Source organism: Eptatretus burgeri, chromosome 6 (genome assembly GCF_056783735.1).
Source record: "Eptatretus burgeri isolate ZD-2024b chromosome 6, Ebu_testis_v1, whole genome shotgun sequence".
Classification (NCBI taxonomy): Eukaryota; Metazoa; Chordata; class Myxini; order Myxiniformes; family Myxinidae; genus Eptatretus; species Eptatretus burgeri.
In genome coordinates this window covers 75,650,222-75,669,887 of record NC_140966.1, presented here as the reverse complement: position 1 = coordinate 75,669,887, position 19,666 = coordinate 75,650,222, and the positions used below count along the sequence as shown (strand labels likewise).

Sequence of the window (19,666 nt, the reverse complement as noted above, 5' to 3'; positions counted from 1 at the left end):
CTTCACGAAAGACAACATTGGATGCTTAACAAACGAACAACCAGTGATGGAAAACTGGTCCTTCAGCTTAGTGTCCATCCGATTTCCAACCCAGTGGGGGCAGCTCAAAGGAGAGTGCATGCACCACTAGACCATCCTGAGATGAAGACATTACGAGATATCAATGTGCATTTTCAAATATGTAAAGCTCTTTCGAACCACTCACTGACTCACTGAGTCACTTGCTCAAATTAATGTTTTGTACATTCTAGGTGGGTGAGATTGGTGAAATTTTGCATTGCGATGTAATTTGAAGCCATCATTCCAGCTGGAAAAAAAAACATCACAAAACTGTCCGAAACAAAAATATCAAAGGTCGGTCCTTGTTGGCTCGCTCAGCTCACATGATTGAAGACCTTGGTGAAGATATCACCTGATATTTCACGGGTACAATCACTCCCCAACAGGTGGTATTTTTTTGTTTTACAGCGGCATGATTAGAGGTGTGTCTGGGTTTTGTCGTTTATGAACGATACACAGTGAACGGTTGGAAGTTGGAAACATTTATCATTTACAGACAACCTCTTCCTCTCTCTACCTACCCAGTTGCTCCTGAATTGCGTCTTTTGCACATGAACAGGGGGAAAAGTTTCTGGCAACCCTCGACTGATTCTGCAACTGAACTGAACTCGACTCTGACTCAGCTCACGTGTCCTAAAAACCTGCTCTGCTTCTCTTGTGCTTCCTCTCTCTGCCATTCTTACCGTCGTTTACCATAGGTCATCTTCCATCTGCTTGGAAATCAGCAAACATCACATAATTACATGAAAAGTTGCAAAAACGGATCCCCTTAACTACAGACCAATTCGCTTACTTCCAATCATCAGCAAGGTCATGGAATCCATCACAGTTGATATAAAATCATTCTTTTTCTCCAACAGCCTCATCTCACCAATTCAGGTTCAGACCAGGTCACCTTAAAACTTGGACATGCTGCTTCTACTCTCTCAACAATGGTGGAGGCCCTCAATATCAGACATGAGATCAGGGCTGTCTCTCTGGACATATCTCAAGCTTTTGATACAGCCTGACATCCTGCATTGCTCTCCAAACTGTCTGCGTATGGAATCCAAGCTAAACTATTCTCTTGGATTACTGACTTCCTCCACTCTCATAGCCATGTAGCTCTTAAGGCCCAGTCACACCTTGACATTTTAGCCAGCAATGGCAACGTATCAAAATGTATGTAAAACGCTGGCTTGCGCTGAACTTTTGATGTTTTTTTTTTAAAGATTCGGACGTATTCATAACGAGTTGGTCGTATGCATAACATATTAGTAACGGACACAGAACGTTTCGTTGTCTTATAGATAACTTATACCAACGAATGCTTAGCCTGTTGTCGGCGTTCACAACCTATGCCCAACGATAGTCTAACTTATGCATAGCGCGCTGCACGTATCGCCGACGATCACGTGGCATAGCCAATTAAAAGGCTGCCGCACAATGATTCAAATCATAACTGCCAGAGAAATGGAAGTGTCAACATCGCAGTCACACCTTGGCGATCTTGCCAGCGTATGCCGACCTCTGAAAAATGCGTCTAAAACGCTGGCGCACGTCGAATACGGTATGGGTAAGTTTGGTATACGTGAATAGAATGCTAAAGTACGCTCTCATACGTCTTAGTAAGTGGAGTACGTCTTAAAATTTTAAACGTGTTAAAAATTTTACGACGTACTTGCCATATGCCTCACACGTTCCGCATGCGATGGGAATAAGTTGTACGCACGATATGCGATCGTTGACACACATCGACAAAACTTACTTGTAAGTTACTCATAAGTCGAAACACGTCGAGGTAATGGTTAGCGTCAGTGTTCCAGACTCCCTGGGTTGTTTTTTTTTTTTTCTTCGGTATGACGGTGATGTTGACACTTCGATTTCTAGTGCGGTTATAATATAATTAATAGGCTGCCACTCAACGATTTAAATCATAACTGCACAAGAAATTGAAGTGTCAACATCACCGTCATACCAAAGAAAAAAAAAACAGGGAGTCTGGAACACTGACGCTAACCATTACCTTGACGTGTTTCGACTTATGAGTAACTTACAAGTAACGTCTGTCAACGTGTGTCAACGATCGCATAACGTGCCTACAACTCATGGCTAGCGTAGCGGAACTTGAGTCATACGCTGGCATAAGTCATAAAATTTCAAGCATGATAAAATTTGAGGACAACCGCAAAGTACAACGATTAAAGCCAGCGTACTACGACGTATGGCAGTGTTTTTCAGCGTGCTCTATGTTTCCAAAACTTATCCATAACGTATTTGACGTGTGCCAGCGTTTTAGACATTTTCAAAAATCGGCATAAGCTGGCTAAAACGTCAAGGTGTGACTGGGCCTTTAACGGAACACTTTCATCTCATCTCTCAATAAAGGCTGGAGTGCCCCAAGTCAGTGTTCAAGGCCCTATATTATTCCTAATCTTAATGATCTCACTGACTTTCAAAAATCCTATGCATCACTTTGGTGATGACTCCACTCTCTGCTGTGACATCTCTCATCCTTCTGACAGACAGACCTCTTCCCAGACCTTAACAAAATCACAAACTGGTCAAACGCAATTTTGTTCATGTATCCATATTGTCCAACCTTTGCATTCTCAATTACCCCTCATCATTACCTGCATCCCTTGTTTATCTATCTCCATCTACTTTCTCCCTCCACCCTGCTGTTGTTGTTTGTTTCTCCTGTTGCTCCCTTTATTTTGTGTCCCGATTCGTTCTGTCATCGCTCTTCCACCAACCGAGACCATGCATTAACAAAAAAAAAAACAATGCCCCAACATTCGTGGCATTTTCAGGAACCTATCCCCAGTGAATGTCAGGGTCCAACTGGACTGTATTGCTTGTTTACATGTACTCTCAGAGCTCTGCATGAGCCACCCGGGTTACAACAAACAGTCAGAATACATTTTTGTGAGATGCATAATTTCCCTGCACTATTCACGATCCACATTGCTGGAAATTAACCTGGATATCGAGAAAAATTGCTTTGGCCCGGCAAGTTGAACGCATACATACACAAGGCCCAACGTTTTAAAGTCATCGATTTATATAGATGCCAATGGCAAAATCGATTATCAAAAACATCAAAGTAAACGATCATTTTATTAATCGCTGTATTTTTGCATCACTCTGGTGGAGACCTGCCGAGGAAAGGGGGTGGAGACACAGCAGGGCGAGGCTTGCTTGGACCCCTACCCCACCCTCGTAACAGTGAGGGGAAGAGGCTCGGAGACAGAATTTAGATTTCGATTTTGAATCTCAAACTCTGCCTCTTCGTGTTTTCCAGCTACCAATTAGAAAATTAGAATGTAAACGTGTTATTTTACAACTTTGGATGTACAGTATTTACATTAAAAATTACTCCATCTGTAAACTGTTAAAGAGCTCATTCTTGACTTGATTTATATCGCTGCTTCCAGAATGCAAGCACAATCCACTTCATTAAATATATAAAGCTTAAATATATTATTATGTCTGCACATTGCATGCACCATTGCACCGCAGTATCTGCTTGTCTGCAAGCATGCCCCACTGATGAATTACAAGGATATTAGGAGACTGGACAAAGACACACATTTGTGATTTGAACCAGGATTCTCAGCATCACGAGCCAGGGGGTTCAGATGAGAACATGGGCAGGCCACTGCACGTGTAAATATGTTACTATGCAGCAAAGATAAAATGATTACAAGATTCCCGTCTCATGTAAAGTATGTGGACGTTTTCATAGACTTGTTTTTTTTTTTTTAACTTTTGTTTCCTCGATGCTTTACTTTGATAACTTTTACAACTTCCCTTCCTGGTACGTTCTGCACTATGTGGTGTCCATTTTGTGTTGGAGGTTTGTAACTCTTCCAGGATTGTTAGATCATATTGAATGGTCTAAGGGTCTTTGTATAACTTGCATGTAAATATCACACAGGACAAGAACATTGAGACCTCGGTGGACTTGAACATAACTAAATATCCTGAAGCTTTTAAAATACCAACACCAAATAATGAAGATGTTTCCTGGTGGGGAGTGAACTCTGAAATCATGAGGAAGTTGAATTGAACCACTTCTGTTTCACAAGTATCTTATCAGATGTGAAGTTTGCCAAGTCCCTCGTTTGTCTTCAGGTTTTGTTCTTAATAATTTGTTTTTTTACTCCTTTCTTCCATCATGACTGTTGCTGGCAGGCGCTGGGGGAAAAGGCAAGGAGTGGCAGTTGCTCACGGTCCTCTCAAAAGGCTCGAAGGCGGTGTGGTCGACGGCACGCTCTGTTGGCAGCAGCCATCGCTGGGGTCCACCTCTCCCCATTCTTGGCACGACGCATCCGCGCTTGCCCAGCTCGCCGACCTGGCGGCTGGAATGCCCAGTCTCTAGAGCACTCCTCCAGGCCCACGAGAGAACGAGTTGTGCACCAACGTCAAACGTGTACATCCAGAACTCTGCAGTTTCAAATTGCTGCTTGTATCATGCCCATAACCACAATCGTTGACATCTCACATCTTTGTCATTCTTCGCTCGCCCTGGAATGATCTCATTGCAGGCATAGGCATTTTGTTTCCTCATTGCAATTGCATTGAGCAAGGCCAAAATGGCCACACAGATTTCAATTTTAGCACGTGCGATCCATCTTGCACTCTTCACTTTTTTGTGGAGAATCGCCGATTTTTTTTTTTAGCTGCTATCGATCTGATACCGAGTTTGAATTGAAATTGTACAGTTTTAAAAAAAAGAAAATTCCAGTGCCATCACTTGCTGTTTTGCAAATCTGTATAATCAACATCATGTACAAGGTTGGAGGTTGTGCTTAAAACCATCGGACCTGGAGGAGTCAGACCTTCGATTAACCCACCAGCAAGAGAAAATATAGTTATTCTCTCCGTGGACAGGATGTTGATATTTTTAAGGTACCAGTGTCCATTTGTGGTGTCTGACACTGATGAAGCATTTGCTCCCAACGAAATCTTATTTTGGAAGAGCACTTGATAGGTTTTATAGCCAAGTTGTAATTTTCACGGATCCCTGTTGCTCCGAGTACGGATGAAATATATTTGAGTGCGAGCACCTGTGCAAGCCGGCAAATCTATACAGTTTCTTTTTTTTTGAAGTTTGCTTTCTTTACTTTGTGCACTTTTAAAAAAAAAATTAATAACATTTGGCTCTTCCTCCCACCCCCTGTACATTAGAGGTTTTTGTATAATCGTCGGGCCAGGTAGGGTTAAGTTGTCTTCGTCTTCCGGCTGTGCAGCTAATCTCGTCCTCTGCTCACATTGTGACACTAAGCAAAAGCTGTTTCTGCTTACTCCACCACTTGTTTATTCTGTACATTTTAGCTTTGCCATTTGGGGTGGGGGAAAAAAAAAAGACAAAATTTGATTTTGTATTGCAAGTTAAACTTAAATGATGTAGGAAAGGTTTGTTTTTTATATTTTTTATGTACACCAGCTGTTTGTCTGACAAACACTGCCAGTAATATTGTAAACCTGACTGCCTATGTTGTATCTTGGTTGATTAAAACATTCACAACTGTTTTATTAATTATCTATTTTCTGCCTGGATGCCAATGAACAGATAAACAGCATTCCTTAAGTCCTCAGAGTGCAATGAAAAAAAATCCATTTGTAAACATGGTAATCTAATAATGAATTAGAATGGCACTCGGTTATAGTGCATACCTCTGCGAGCTTGAACAGTTTTGTTTCCCACTGATGGGCCAGATCTGGATCTGGACCTTAACAACAAAAAAAAACGATTCGGCTTGTTCTCATCACCTAACCAACTTATCCACCTAGTCCGTCCACAACTTTGAAACATTGTATTGCATCGTTTTTGGCCCCAAGTCTCAGTGGTGAAGAATCACTTGAATTCTTGTTTCCAGATCTTCACCAAAATTGAATCGATTCGTCATCACACACCCAACCTGTCTATAACTCTCGAGATATCCTGTTCATACAAACAGTTGTAAAAACAACCTCCATCCACTTTTGGTGGCCACATGTTGTGGGCTGGTAGTATGGAACATGACAGTCCTATCCTCCCTATAAGTGGTACTGCTGGGGCTGCTTCTTACATATACAGCATATGGTTATCTGATGCAGTGCTCCTTGTAGGTTAGAAGGAATTTGTAATTTTTCAGGATGCCAGTGATGGCTCACTTACTCTGTAAATGTCCACCAACTAATGCTGGCAGATGATATGCCCAGTTTAACATCAATCTGAGGAACAATGCACACACTGATGCCTTGCCCCACCTGCAAAACACCAAGATGAGTTTATAGCTGGGCCATGAGTTGAATATGTATGTCAAGGCTATCCTGCCAGCCCATCTTGGCTTGACACACATGACTGTTGCTCGGGAGACTTCACTGTATCTGCAGGTGATGTATTCGTTTTGAGAAATGTCAACAAAAGTAAAATTATATTTGAACAAAATTTAATAACCATGACATTTGTGAAATTAGAAAATGCCTGATTAGAAAGAAACATACTGTTGCCATGATGAACACCACCACCATAAAACGATGTGGGCAATAAGTCCACCTTTTGCAAGTGCTTTGAGGTGAGCCCAATGAATAGGCACTAAAAGGAGTTATGTTATTTAAGTGCATGACAAATATTTTGCTTCCATGACCTTTTGGTTTGGGCCTCAGTCATGAAGCTCACAAATTTTAACTTGTGCTTAAAAATTGTTTGAATGCTCCTCAAATTTCAGTTATGGTTCGAGTATCATTGAATTGGGTGGGGGCGAGAGGTGATGACAAGGAAAAGGAAGAAGAAGAAAAAAAAGAGCACATCCAAGTTCCAACAGGGAGAAGTCGCTATTCCACCCTGCATCGTTTAAACATCTGGAGCATGAGCCAAAGGCTATTTGGTTCTGTTACCAAGTAGTGATGACAAATGAGTGTTCCCTTGTCCACAGCCAGCTGACATGGATAAAGACCTTGAGCCTCACACCAAAGAGCGTGCGTGGTTCTTGCCAGCCGGTGTGTGCTCCCTTGTGAAAGTGATGTAGGAATAAGCGAGACTCCCGGCAACACTGCAAAACCAACACTCACAAGCTCAAGAGGACATTGCCATTACCATCATGACATCACCATCCTTGTGAAGTAACTCCTGCATTTGAGCCAATATCAATAAGTACAAAATTTCTCTGATATGAGCTAAAAGTGATACCATACAGTCGTTCGTGGAACAGACTGACCAATTGAACATACTGGCAATTTTTATTTATTTTTACAACTTCATGTCAGCAAACACATTAAAGACCATTCCACTCATGGTAACCAACAACAGTTTTAAGTAGTCTCCCTCAACATCTGGGTGAGAGATGTCTGTGCTTCATACACTTTTTACAAAAATGTCCAGTCACCTTTACCTCGCACTGAAATGAGTCCTGGACCTTTGCTGTGAGTGGGTGGACCCTTTGATGGAGATGACCCCCACCCCCTTTCCAGGCCAAGAAAAATATTTTGAATGCATGTTACCATCACATGAGAGTGATATCAAGAGTGCAATCAAACAAAAGTATAACTGTACCATGTAAATGGACCTGTTGGGAAAAATAAAAAAGACATTCCAGTTTACATGTGTAGTTGCTTGTACTTGTGCATCACTGTTCCTTTCCTCTTTTTACTTTGATAGGTAACTGACCGGATGATCGAGATTCCTCAACGTGCATGTGGCAGCAGCTACCAGTACTCTGTATGCACATACAACTTAAGCACCTGTGTATTCTGTAAGCCTTGAAAAGTTCAGAATTCGTCATTTATCTTTTTGACATGTACAGATCAATTTAAGGTTCTTCTTCTTTTGTACGCAGTACATGGCTGTGGGTGCATCACTTGAAGGGGGGAAGGGGTGAGGATGGTGCTGCTTGTTCAGGGTGCCGGTGATCGCTCGCCTAATCATTGCAAAGGACACCGTGGGATCTCGAACGCTGGAGATCTCCAACACGAATGCTGGGAGATGGGACAGCACACATTGATGAACTGGAGTCCATAGAACACCTTACCCTGCATAGTCTTGTGAAACAAGGACACAGACGGGGTCTGCAAGTGGCAAATTTGATTTGGCGGGATGACTCAAAATGCCGTAATATTTTTTTTTCCCTAAGTACTGCCAAAAAGGCGATTTGTGTTCCACAGTGATCAAGGAAAAAAATTCAAAAATGAAAATAAAAATAAAAAAAGATGTTAAATGTTGTAGAATTTTTTTTTTCAGTTTACGGCCGTTGATGCAACATGTTATACAGCACATTACATTCGTTCTTCGTGCCTGTTTGTGTCCTTTATAACATCTTTAAAAACAGTAAGTTTCCTGTTTGGAAAAATTTTCAATTTTTACTTCCAGGCAGGACAGGGTAAAAGTTTTATCTCACTCCCCTTTGCACAGGTGCAATCAGAACAAATTCAGAACCAAAGCACTGTTAAACTTACAGGCTTGTTTTCCTCTTCGTGTTCAGGATATAACATTAAATTGAAATCCAGTAGTTCGTCGATCATAAACTGAAGTTTGCAGACAAACAGACAAAGCGAATTAATTGCTTAACCCCGCTTTTCACTTTGCGTGCATGGGGCAATTCATTACCCTGCCTGTGAAACAATCTTAAATCTGCAGCAAGTTATTCCATATTACAAAAACCTCAAGAGCTCTGAAATTACAGTAGTTACTAGAATTGGAATATCATTTCTTCGAAACAGATTGATCTTCATACTAAGAGCGAACCTTGAGAGTTTCCCAAGCAAATGAAACATTACATCTCACCTGATATTCAAACCAAAGAAATTTGTCCAAGAGAATATGTAATCTCCACCAAGCACCATACCAGCATACGTTATCAAGACATTCTGCAACACAGAAACGGCAAGTGATGATCACGGTTGTCGGACTAATACATGGAGGTCGCCAAAAAAAGAAAAGGTTTATTTGAAGTTCGAGCCACTTGAGTAAGCCAGATACAAACCTTAATGCAGCCCACGATCGTGGTGGTTAAGGCAGAGTTGTAGTGGGTGCACATTACTGTGGCATACATGAGAATGAATCTGGAGGGGAAGAAAAAAAAAAGAACATACATTTGTGGTTTCTATTACTGTTATAATGTGGTATATGGGCGTTGATCACCAATATCAAGACGAGGCCTCTGGGTAAAGCATAAATTGGGTGGCAAAATCATATTACAGCAGGAAATTGCCCTGTAAACCCTTAAATATCATGGGGTTTCGTTCTGAGAAAATTCCACGACAACCAAAACTGTGATAGTTAAAACCAATTTCCTGTGGTAATCAGGGGGTTCGGTTCCTGGGCATTGAGAAAATATATAGAAAGGTGGGTAGCAGCCAAAATAAACACATCACAATTGAAATTAAAACGTAAAATTAATATAAATCGGCTTTGTGAGCAAGTTCCCTGCTTCGTAGAAGCAGATTAAACATTCAGAAGTGATTAAATTTGCCCTCTCGCCCCCACCATTCCTCCTCCATTAATCTCTTACATAGTTTTCCTTTGTAATCTCCCGACGTGTTTCTTTTATAAATTGTTCTGTAGCTCCATAAACGAGCGAATAAATAAAATTACAAGAATCACCTTTGGTTTTCAATTTGCACTTCGACGACATTCAATTATTGACAGTGCATGCAAGCCTCTTGGTGCGAGATAATAACGGCTCAGCTTAAAAACACGATATTTAAGTGTTTGCTGTAATTGCAAGCCAAAACACAACAAGCCACCAATAGAAAAGAATTATTTTTCTTTGTACACTTATTCCGATTTTAAAACAGTAATTTTCTGGATCTGTGCACAAGCCAAGTCACAAATGAACTCTGAAAATTATATCACCCTCCCCTCCCCTTGAAGCTCATTGGACAAGGCATTCAGATGACACTGAGGATTCCTTCTTGCGTGAATCCTTCGGCTGCACCAAATTTTCCTCATGGGTTTACCACTGCAGTTTGACACCATCGTATTTCCCCTTTGTGCCAAGAACTTTCACTTATTGCAACAATTCCTCTTCGCATACAGTACATGCTGCCAGTAAAAATTGTTCCCAGTTGCATCGTTTCACCAATTCTGGAATCAATGCGACCAGCTTCCCATTGTAGAATGCGCTGTATTAACATGGTTTTGATACTCAGGACCATTTTTATGTTCAGAAATGCCATTAGCTATGTGCTTCTCATCATCAAGATCAGCTGTACTGGATTCTGAATCTGCAGTCAAATTAACCGGCACAACATAGAATCCGATTAATGTAGCTCGGGGTTAATGGCGGCCTATCAGTGGAGACCGGACTAGAATTTCAAAAGTTGTGGGCTCAAATAAAACTGAAGGAAGCGGCGTACTTGGGCATCATTAGAGCGTCCACTCCGAGTCTCGGAGGTTGGCCATTTAAACTCTGGCCGAGTCATTCCAATGACTTCAAAAATGGATTGCTGCTTCCTTGCTTAAAGCTCAGGATCTGCAGGGTGCATGTGGTCCACCATCAACCCCCTTCTGGTGAGACTCCCAAAATACAGAATAACTGCTCACCTCCACTCATTCATTCCTCTTTTTTTCATGCCTGTGAAACCAACTTCCACATTCTCTTCAATCTCATTCTTACCTCAGTCTTTTAAAGTCTCATAAAAAGAGTGTGGATAAATAATATAGTCTCAGTCTCATAAAAATAGTGTGGTATGTACGTATAAAGACAGCTGCTCACCACCATCTCACATCATCTCCCATCCAAAACCATGATATTTTATACACCCACTAAACTCCCCTTCCAAGCCTACCTCTTTCCAAATTTCCAGTTTATCCTTCCTGAGAGTTTCCTTCTGTATACATCTTGTCTATCCAATGTGTCCTCTCCTACCCCTCATTTCTCCCCATGTCCCTTATTTGTCCAAACCACCCTCTATTATCTTTCAACCCAACTGTTGGTGTTTCCCCCCTCTTTTTTTTGTTTTCCACCACCATCTCACATCATCCTTCATCCAAAACTCTTTCTACTGTAACTTTTGTTATTTTGCACCCTGATCCATTCATTGTTCTCGCTATTCCCCAAGCCTTGACTTTGTATTAATTAATTAATTAATTAACAAACAAACGAACGAACAAGAAAAAGACCGTGCAGAGCATGATATTTCCAAAATCCACCCCTTCTCCAAAGGTTGCCATGGATACATCAAATTGACAATTCATTAAGATTAAAATTGACAATCCTAATCAAAACAGGTCAATCGGATGAAAAATGATGATTTTAGAAGTTTGACCTTTGACTTCAGAAATGGTTGCTTTCCCAATTCAGTGATGGACTATGCAAATGCTGTTCAACTTTCAAGTTAATAGGATGTAAATTGATGATTTTTCATTTGAAAATCAATAGGCTTCTCAGTTGAGACTACCTCCAGAACATGGTAAAGTTTCATGACAAATGGTTTTGAATTGTCACTTATAGGCAATTGACAGACAGACAGACAGACAGAATAAGAAAAGTGAATGACCAATATACTTGAAAAAAAAAATCTTCAATTTTGCAAGTAATAAATAAAACCAGAGAGTTGGTGTCAAAGCCACCCAATGCTTGCCTGTTTATATATTTATCGTTTTTAAAAGACGTCTAATAATATTTTTTTATAAAGCATTGCAGTGAAGTCTGATCCAAATAATTTTAAAGCAATAATTGTATATTGTAATCAGTAAAAAATGTAAAAAAATCAGTAAAAAAAAAAATATTGTAAAAAAAAAAAAAAAAAAAAAAAAGTGTGGTAGATAAAAACATTAGAAAGGAAATAACTTGCACCAAAAACTTTAACATTTTCACACTCACGCTGACACTCACGCTGGGGGTATAGCTATAGCTCTCTGTTCTTCGAACAGGCGAGCTAAAAATAAAACCTTGCACAGGCTTGATGGGCCTAATGGCCTCTTGCTGCATTTAAGCTCCGCATAAGGGAATTCCTATTCTTACAATCTCATAACACGGTTTATTCTACAATGGATATGTACGTATAGAGAATCAAAAATATTACTCTGTCGCTCGCTCAAGCAAATCAATTTGAATGACTAGCATTCCAAAGATATGATTAATCAGATAAGTTGAAATTCATTCTGGGAAAAATGTATTGCTTTACATACAATGCATTCTTCTTTTTAAGGAACCAAACCAAAAGTTTGACAATGTTTACATCAAGGAATTCTCACAATCAATTTCTTTTTTAAAGAAATCCAATGGCGTTGCACCAAGTCTGGCTCGACTGGGATTGAACCCAGACTCAACGGCTCAATGGCAAGCATGCTACCCACCAACTGAACTATCACACTATTCCAAAGCTAAAAAAAAATTTTTTTATAGGTTTGCTGAACAACCACAATTGCAAATGACCTGCCGTTTCTCAAATTCCATCCTATACTCACCCCATAATGCAAGACAAAATGAACTGCAGCAAAAATCCTGGACTTTTCCAGCCGTCGTAGCTCACAGCCTGAAAAAGCAAAATGAACAGATCATGGTAAAAAAAAACCCCAAAAAATGACAAACATCGGGTGGAAGAATTTCTTCAGAATAATTGTGAAAGAAGCTTGTTTCATTACTACTTACGTTGGCAAAGTCCCCTGTGTAGTAGGCAATGGCCAGAGTCGGAGCGATCATGAACAGAGCATTATAAAATAGCAACCCATACTTTCCCAGGTCCTGTCGGTGACAGAAGGATGGAACAGGTAACGCTCCAAAATCTGCACAAATATTCTGCAAGCATCTGACAAGGAACCAAGATCATTTTCTTTAAAAAAATATAATAAAAACATCACACAAATGGTACACACAAACAAACTACTGGTTTTAGTTGGACCACAAAGTTCCACATGATTAAAAAAAATTATTTTTTTTAAACATGCACATGCAATTGTAAAAACCTACGACAGCAGAACACCAAACAGTTGTGACTGCTATTAAACCGTTTCATTTACAATAAATAAGCTAGAACAAAGTTCCACTTGAAAAAGAAGAAAATATATGAAAACAAAATGGCCAGCAATTTTCTGATACCCCAGTGTACCACATAATGTACACCGATAGCCACAAAAGGACTGTGTACTGCATTCTTAACCAAGTCAACAATGTGGAGCATCAATTGGATGACACCGAAAGGAGCAAATTGTCAGAAATAGGGCTTCAGAGATTTTGTGGTTACACGTGATTGCCCACTAACCAATCACCACAAAACTGGCTTCGGTGGAATGCCAAATTTGCATTTTTGTAGGTGATACGAGAAAGATGCTGGAAGGTCACCTGGCTCATAATGCCCATGCCAAATCCGCATCTCAGCACTTTCACCGACTGCAGGTCGTACCATTTATTCGTCCAACCGTAAGCTGGAAATATAGCCAATGTGCTGACACGCAATGGCCAGCTCTGTAAAACATACCCTGTGATATGTAACATCCAAAGACTTTACTTTCCTGATCTACAAGAGTGAAATATAACAGATATAATGACTTTTCATCTAGAATAGACAGATTACAATCATAATTTTGGCCTTCCGCTAAGCCACATGGAGATTCATGATGCAATGTCATGAAGAACCTCCTGTGGCTCGGTTGTTAAAGTGGGACGTATTCGCCCAAAAGCTCATTGGTCATTCATTTTTGACACAATAAACAGCCTGGCAGATGTGCGCAAGAACACGATGCTTTTTGATTAGAAAATATTTTAAGGTTATTTCATGAATAACTGTGTTTGCAGCACATGTATTATGCAGGTTATTAATAAGTTGTACCGAACATGTATTTGCCACATCGTTTGACTGGTCACCTGAAACATTTTTTGCAGAAAATAAGAATGCATGGATAATTATGTTAAAAATGCTTGTTTTGATGCATGTATATAATAATAATTATTATTATGAAAATCGAACCCCCTAACTTGATGAGGCAGCAGGGCACAGTTCGGTGTAATTTATGCACACGACATCATCGACTTGTCATAGTCGGCGTACTTCTTTCGTTGAATTTAATGTTACTGGCTGCAAACCTCCTGAGAGGTGATCAGCAGGGCAGAGACAATGTGCTCGTGTGGCAGGCAGCACTTATTGCTGACAGGACGTGCAGCAATTGCTGTGATGGGACTTGATCTGTGCCCTGCTGCCTCAAGTTAGAGGGTTCGATTCAGTGCTATTAATGAGCCTAATATGGTCACAAATAAACGAGTAGCAGTATGTTGTCGTGATGAGCCCACAAGGGCAAAATCGAGATCGACATCTCTGCTTTCGTCTATTCGTGACCATAGGCTTTAATCTCAGTCTGCAAAGACTCGAGGACCATATGGATGCCTCCTAATTTGGAGGTGATGTGTTGGTGTAATTTATACACAACATCATTGTCACGTCAGAATCAGCATGCTTCTTTCGTTGAATATACATATGTATATGTATATATATATATATATATATATATATATATATATATATATATATATGTATATATATATATATATATATATATATATACATATATATATATATATACATATATATATATATACATATATATATATATATATATATGTATATATATATATATATATATATATATATAAATATATATATATATACATATGTATATGTATATATATATATATATATACATAAATTTGTTGCCCCCCCCCCCCATTGTTTATTTTTGTTTTTCCGCTGGCAGGACAGCCGATAAGTACGCACGCACACCCCTGAGCTGTCTTGCCTGGGTTTGAATTTCGGTCCAGTTATATACTGCCACCCTGGTGTTTCATGGGCAGGGTGAGGCATCAATGTGTGTGCAGTCTCTCGGATGGACGTTAAACTGGGTGTCCCATCTGCTGGCATTAGTTGGTGGACATAAAAGATCCCATGGTGTCCTTCGTGGAGATTCCAAATTCTTGCACACTCAGTTGAGTACCCCATGCTAGAAGATCGACGTGTCCAGGACTTTAACTACTTGCCAATGAAACTTCGACAGACTCATGCACCTAACAGCACCAACTAATGTCCGTGTAATTCAAATAAAAGTATACCTGTGTTTCCCAAGCGTCATTGTCCTATGTACGAAATGTATACAAGCACCACCATGAGCTTTAGAACACCATAAATAAAAAGGAACAGGAAACTGAGATCCATGAAGTAACCCACGAACATTTCCTGTGGTAAATCTCCTTGGAGTCCAAAATTACTACATGAACAAGCCGTTTTGAACTCTTCCGAGGTGTACACCAAACACTCGAGCTATGCAGATGAGTGCATATGGCTAGTAGTACGCACTCTGTCCTGGAGCTTTTGCTTGGTGCAAACACCGTTGGCTGCAGTGAATGCATCATTCAGCAGGACACACACATAGCCAAACAGGTCGAATGCCAGGTCAGAGCTGTGGAGGCAATAAGAAAACAAAGGGGACCGTCAGCAGAAATTAGTCATGAAACGGCAGTAAACAACCGAACCGTGATCACGTTCCAAGTAGACGCTTCACTCACAAATCATAACATAGGTGGCTGCCCATTTTTTAAATTCAGAGAAAGAGGAAACATTCATGTTAGAGCCTAGTAAAAGATAAATTGTTGGTTTTGGGGGTGGGGGGGGGCGGCAACAGGACATGGCAGACAAATATACATCTGCAACTCCAGATGGTGAACAGGAAAATTTGAAGGTGCTAAAGTACCCCAAACCAATGTGTAAAACCAATCTCTGCTAAAAAATATATTAATAAAAAAATAACAATAATAAAAAGATGGGATATCCAAAGTAATAGACTGGGCAGAATCTGGGAAAATGTACATATATAAAGTTGTGGAGGCATTTCATGTTTACAGCTGGCAAACACCTTTTTTAGATGTATTTATATGTTCTAAATCAATCTAGGGGGCTTGCCCGGCTGTATTTTCAACGATTCACCCGTAAACTTGACAAATCCAAGATGGCCGCCATCGCTTATAGAAAATACCTAAATTATTGCATCTCTGGAACTACTTAACCAATATCAATGATGTTGATGTCTATATTAGGGTTTTCACACATGCTTGATCATTTGGAATAAGTTTTAAGTTGATTGTAAGTCAAGGTCATGCATTGGGACAAAGGTCAAGGTCATATTTTGACCTCTTGGTGCAGAAATAAGCATATAAGCCTGGTGTTGGCGCAGTGGTTAGGGCAGCGGCTTGGGATCCAAAAGGTCCTGAGTTCAAACCCCGTTGAGCCACTGAATTAATACACCAGGAGGTTGACTCAGCCTGTCATCCTTCCGAGGTCGGCGAAATGAGTACCAGTATACTGGGCCGGTGTATACCCCGGTTAAAATAGGTGTACCATATCCCTGTGTCGTAAGAGGCGACCAGGGTTGCGTCAGGAAGGGCATCCGGCGTAAAACATGTGCCAAATCACGATGCGGATCATACGGATGATCCGCTGTGGCGACCCCTAACGGGAGCAGCCGAAAGTAGAAGAAGAAGAAGAAGGTGCAGAAATAAGCATATCTCAGGAGGTAGACGAGGTCAATTTTCAGAAAATGTTAATGGTGGAGGCATATTCATGTTTACAGCTGACAACAACTTTTTTTAGATGTATTTATATGTTCAAAATCGAACTAGGAGGTTTGCACAGCTGCATTTTCAATGGTTAACCCATAAACTTGATAAATCAAAAATGGCCATCACAAATACATGAAAAATTGATTTTTTTTTTCATATCTTTGGTGCCAAACATGGTAAGAACCTAAATAAAACATGTTTGTATCTTTTTAGGTGCAAGGAATCCATTGAGACCATTATTTAGACCCCAATATGTTAATAAATAAAGATGGCCACCACATTAGAGCAAATTTTATCACTGACTGACTTTAAATGAGTGACAACTTTATCATAATATCATGGTTCAGATGTGGGATATACTGACTGTAAATGAATACAGCTATAGTTATATTTTGTCAGTGATCAATGTAGAAGAGGGGTACAGTTACCAAATGAGTTTCATAATGAATGGGAAATCATAACTGAATTTTTGCATATCAATAAAGCAGAAATGGCTGGCAAGACTTTGTAAATTTATAAACTGCTTAAATCAAATATAAACACATGCATGATACATATCTTATAATGTTCATTAAAGCCTGTTACAAGCTGTAATGCTTCAAAACATGCACCACATTAAACACAGAATACAGCATAGAGGAAGTCAACTCCAAAATGAGGTTCTCTTTATTGTGTCTTGCAAACATGATATGAGAGTGAAAATAACGATCATGACAACTCCCTTTTCTTCTACAAAATAACGAGATATAACATCAACATTCTAAATCATACTTCATGATCTACTGAGAACGATCATGTGCTTGTATAATGGAATTCTTAAAATTTCAGTGCCTTTAGCAACTCAATGTTCAATTGTCCTTGTCATATTTTAGAATAGACCTTTGATCCGATATGTGAATATAAACTTGAAAATTTAAGTTAAACACAGACTAGACAGGTGAAAAGACTGAACTGATAACATTGATTAAAACTGCAAATGTTCTGGTTTACTTATATAATTATTACTTGATCAGATGCCTAATAAGAGTGTGGTCAGAGGTTACCAGCACTTGACCAACCGGTCAATTCCATCAGGCTTTGGATGTGATAACATATCACCTCGTATACGTAGTGCAACATGCACCATGGAGAGAAACGAGTCATCCGTTTGATGCTTGAATGGGGGATTAGTGAGCTTTACACCATCATCCTTCACCATGTCAGATAATGGGATGTGGCGGAACTTGGTTGGGATGAGTAGTGTTCTGGGTTCTGTGCGTGCTTGATCATGGAGAACTATAACTTCATACACACCATCCACACCTTCAGCTAACTTATCTTTGAATGTGCTCCTTCGACTCATAAATGATGATGGAATGGTGATGTCCACTTCATTAGCTAGTGTACAATATCTTTCCCACACATATGCAAGCTCGAGAATATCAGCATGTGATGCTAATTGCTCAAGCTCATGACAAAGCCAAAGCAATACTACATCACTGGTATTTAGTGCTGATTTGCTTATTTTGTCAGTGCTACGTTTGAACCTGACATGGCAGGTACTGTGATGTTTGCCATCAGCTGCTATGAGATAATATACACAAGCCAGTTGTGTCCTCAAACTCAGGTCATACTTGGCTGCTTCTAGGATTCGTTTGCTAACTTGCTTCTCCTGTATAAGGTGGACTTTTTCCTTGGTCTCTCGTTGGCAAAATATGCACAGGTTCCAGTTGATCTGTGTCACCTTACTTCGTAGGAGGATTTTTTATTCATGGGTTGTGGGGGCTGAAGAACTACATTGAATTTGATCAAGTGTTATATCTGCAGCTTTCAGTCTTTCGAGTTTGTAAGCACTTGTGACATGTTATTTATGTAGGAGAACATGCAGCTAACACATCAGTAAGCCGATCAGTTGCCGATCTAAAATTGTCATTCCGTAACTTCAGTCGAATTTGTCTTGCATTATGGATTGTCTTAAGGCCATCACATATAGGTGTAACAAGGTGTTGTTTGTTTTCTTCTTGACATATTATACATTTGTCATAATTTAACAAGACTCCCCATTTTCTTGAAGCTGGATCAGCATCCATTGCTACAAGTCATATAGCCACATTCCTGCAAAGACAGATAAAACATATTAGTGTAGACCAGGTTCCTTGTGAGATATGCCTATTTCTGCACCAAGAGGTCAAAATATGACCTTGACCTTTGTCCCAATGCATGACCTTGACCTACAATCAACTTAAAACTTATTCCAAATGATCAAGCATGTGTGAAAACCCTAATATAGACATCAACATCATTGATATTGGTCAAGTAGTTCGAGAGATACAATAATTTAGGTATTTTCTATAAGCGATGACGGCCATCTTGGATTTGTCAAGTTTATGGGTTAATCGTTGAAAATACAGCTGGGCAAACCCTCTAGATTGATTTAGAACATATAAATACATCTAAAAAAGGTGTTTGCCAGCCGTAAACATGAAATGCCTCCACCATTAACATTTTCTGAAAATCGACCTAGTCTAAGTCCACAAGTGAATGCAATTAGGAAGTTCCCCAAGGACAGGGCAGCTTAAAGGTGAAAACATGATGACCAAGCCATCCCTTCACACAGATGGAGCTATCGTCTTATATAATTGTGCAATTTTTTATTTACCTGGCTGCCACAAATGCTCCCAGAATCATTGTGAAGACGGTTGCTTTGACTGGGAAGCTCATGTGGTTGCTGCCAAAGAAGCAGGAGTAAGTTAAAGCATTCTGGATGGTGTGAATGGTAAGCAGACGTTTCTAAGATGGCCACCATGTGCTGGGCAGCAGAGCAGCACTGTGAATCAAAAATAAGTTCACTAACCCCAGGATGAGCATCTCGGCAAGCATGGTGAAGAGGATTGAGAAACGGCGCAATACTGTAAACATGGGCAAGCTGTGGGACAGAACAGAAACAATGCGTATGTGTAGGGAAATACTGGCGATGTGCCCAAAAGCAAATAAAACTTTTGGAAATCACTTGGTTGCTTTGGAATGAAGAAACTGCAGTGGTTATTTTGTGTTTAGACTTTCTGGTTCAGGTTGGTTGCGATTTACACAATATTTGTTCTGTCAGTGCCAGC

The 19,666-nt window shown here is 40.0% G+C and overlaps 2 protein-coding genes across 5 annotated transcripts in view; one reads left to right on the top strand and one right to left on the bottom strand.

Annotated features, from left to right (window-relative positions):
• Positions 1 to 5,584, top strand: part of LOC147025092 (zinc finger protein 367-like) — a 20,266-nt gene extending 14,682 nt beyond the window's left edge. The window contains exon 5 of the mRNA XM_085885713.1: positions 4,237 to 5,584. Within this exon, the coding sequence (XP_085741839.1) occupies positions 4,237 to 4,423 (187 nt within the window). The 3' untranslated portion in view covers positions 4,424 to 5,584. The remainder of the gene's footprint in view (positions 1 to 4,236) is intronic.
• Positions 5,585 to 6,462: 878 nt separating this feature from the next.
• Positions 6,463 to 19,666, bottom strand: part of SLC35D1 (solute carrier family 35 member D1) — a 29,855-nt gene continuing 16,651 nt past the window's right edge. For 2 of the 4 annotated variants that reach the window (XM_085885709.1, XM_085885712.1), the window contains exons 5-13: positions 19,408 to 19,479; positions 19,213 to 19,281; positions 15,316 to 15,418; positions 13,314 to 13,436; positions 12,624 to 12,716; positions 12,440 to 12,507; positions 9,009 to 9,087; positions 8,810 to 8,892; positions 6,463 to 7,082 (exon numbers count right to left, since the gene is read on the bottom strand). In XM_085885709.1, the coding sequence (XP_085741835.1) occupies positions 6,995 to 7,082; positions 8,810 to 8,892; positions 9,009 to 9,087; positions 12,440 to 12,507; positions 12,624 to 12,716; positions 13,314 to 13,436; positions 15,316 to 15,418; positions 19,213 to 19,281; positions 19,408 to 19,479 (778 nt within the window). In that variant the 3' untranslated portion in view covers positions 6,463 to 6,994. Of the gene's footprint in view, positions 7,083 to 7,250; positions 8,005 to 8,809; positions 8,893 to 9,008; positions 9,088 to 12,439; positions 12,508 to 12,623; positions 12,717 to 13,313; positions 13,437 to 15,315; positions 15,419 to 19,212; positions 19,282 to 19,407; positions 19,480 to 19,666 lie in introns of those variants that run through there. The other 2 variants (XM_085885710.1, XM_085885711.1) reach the window with 2 other exon arrangements.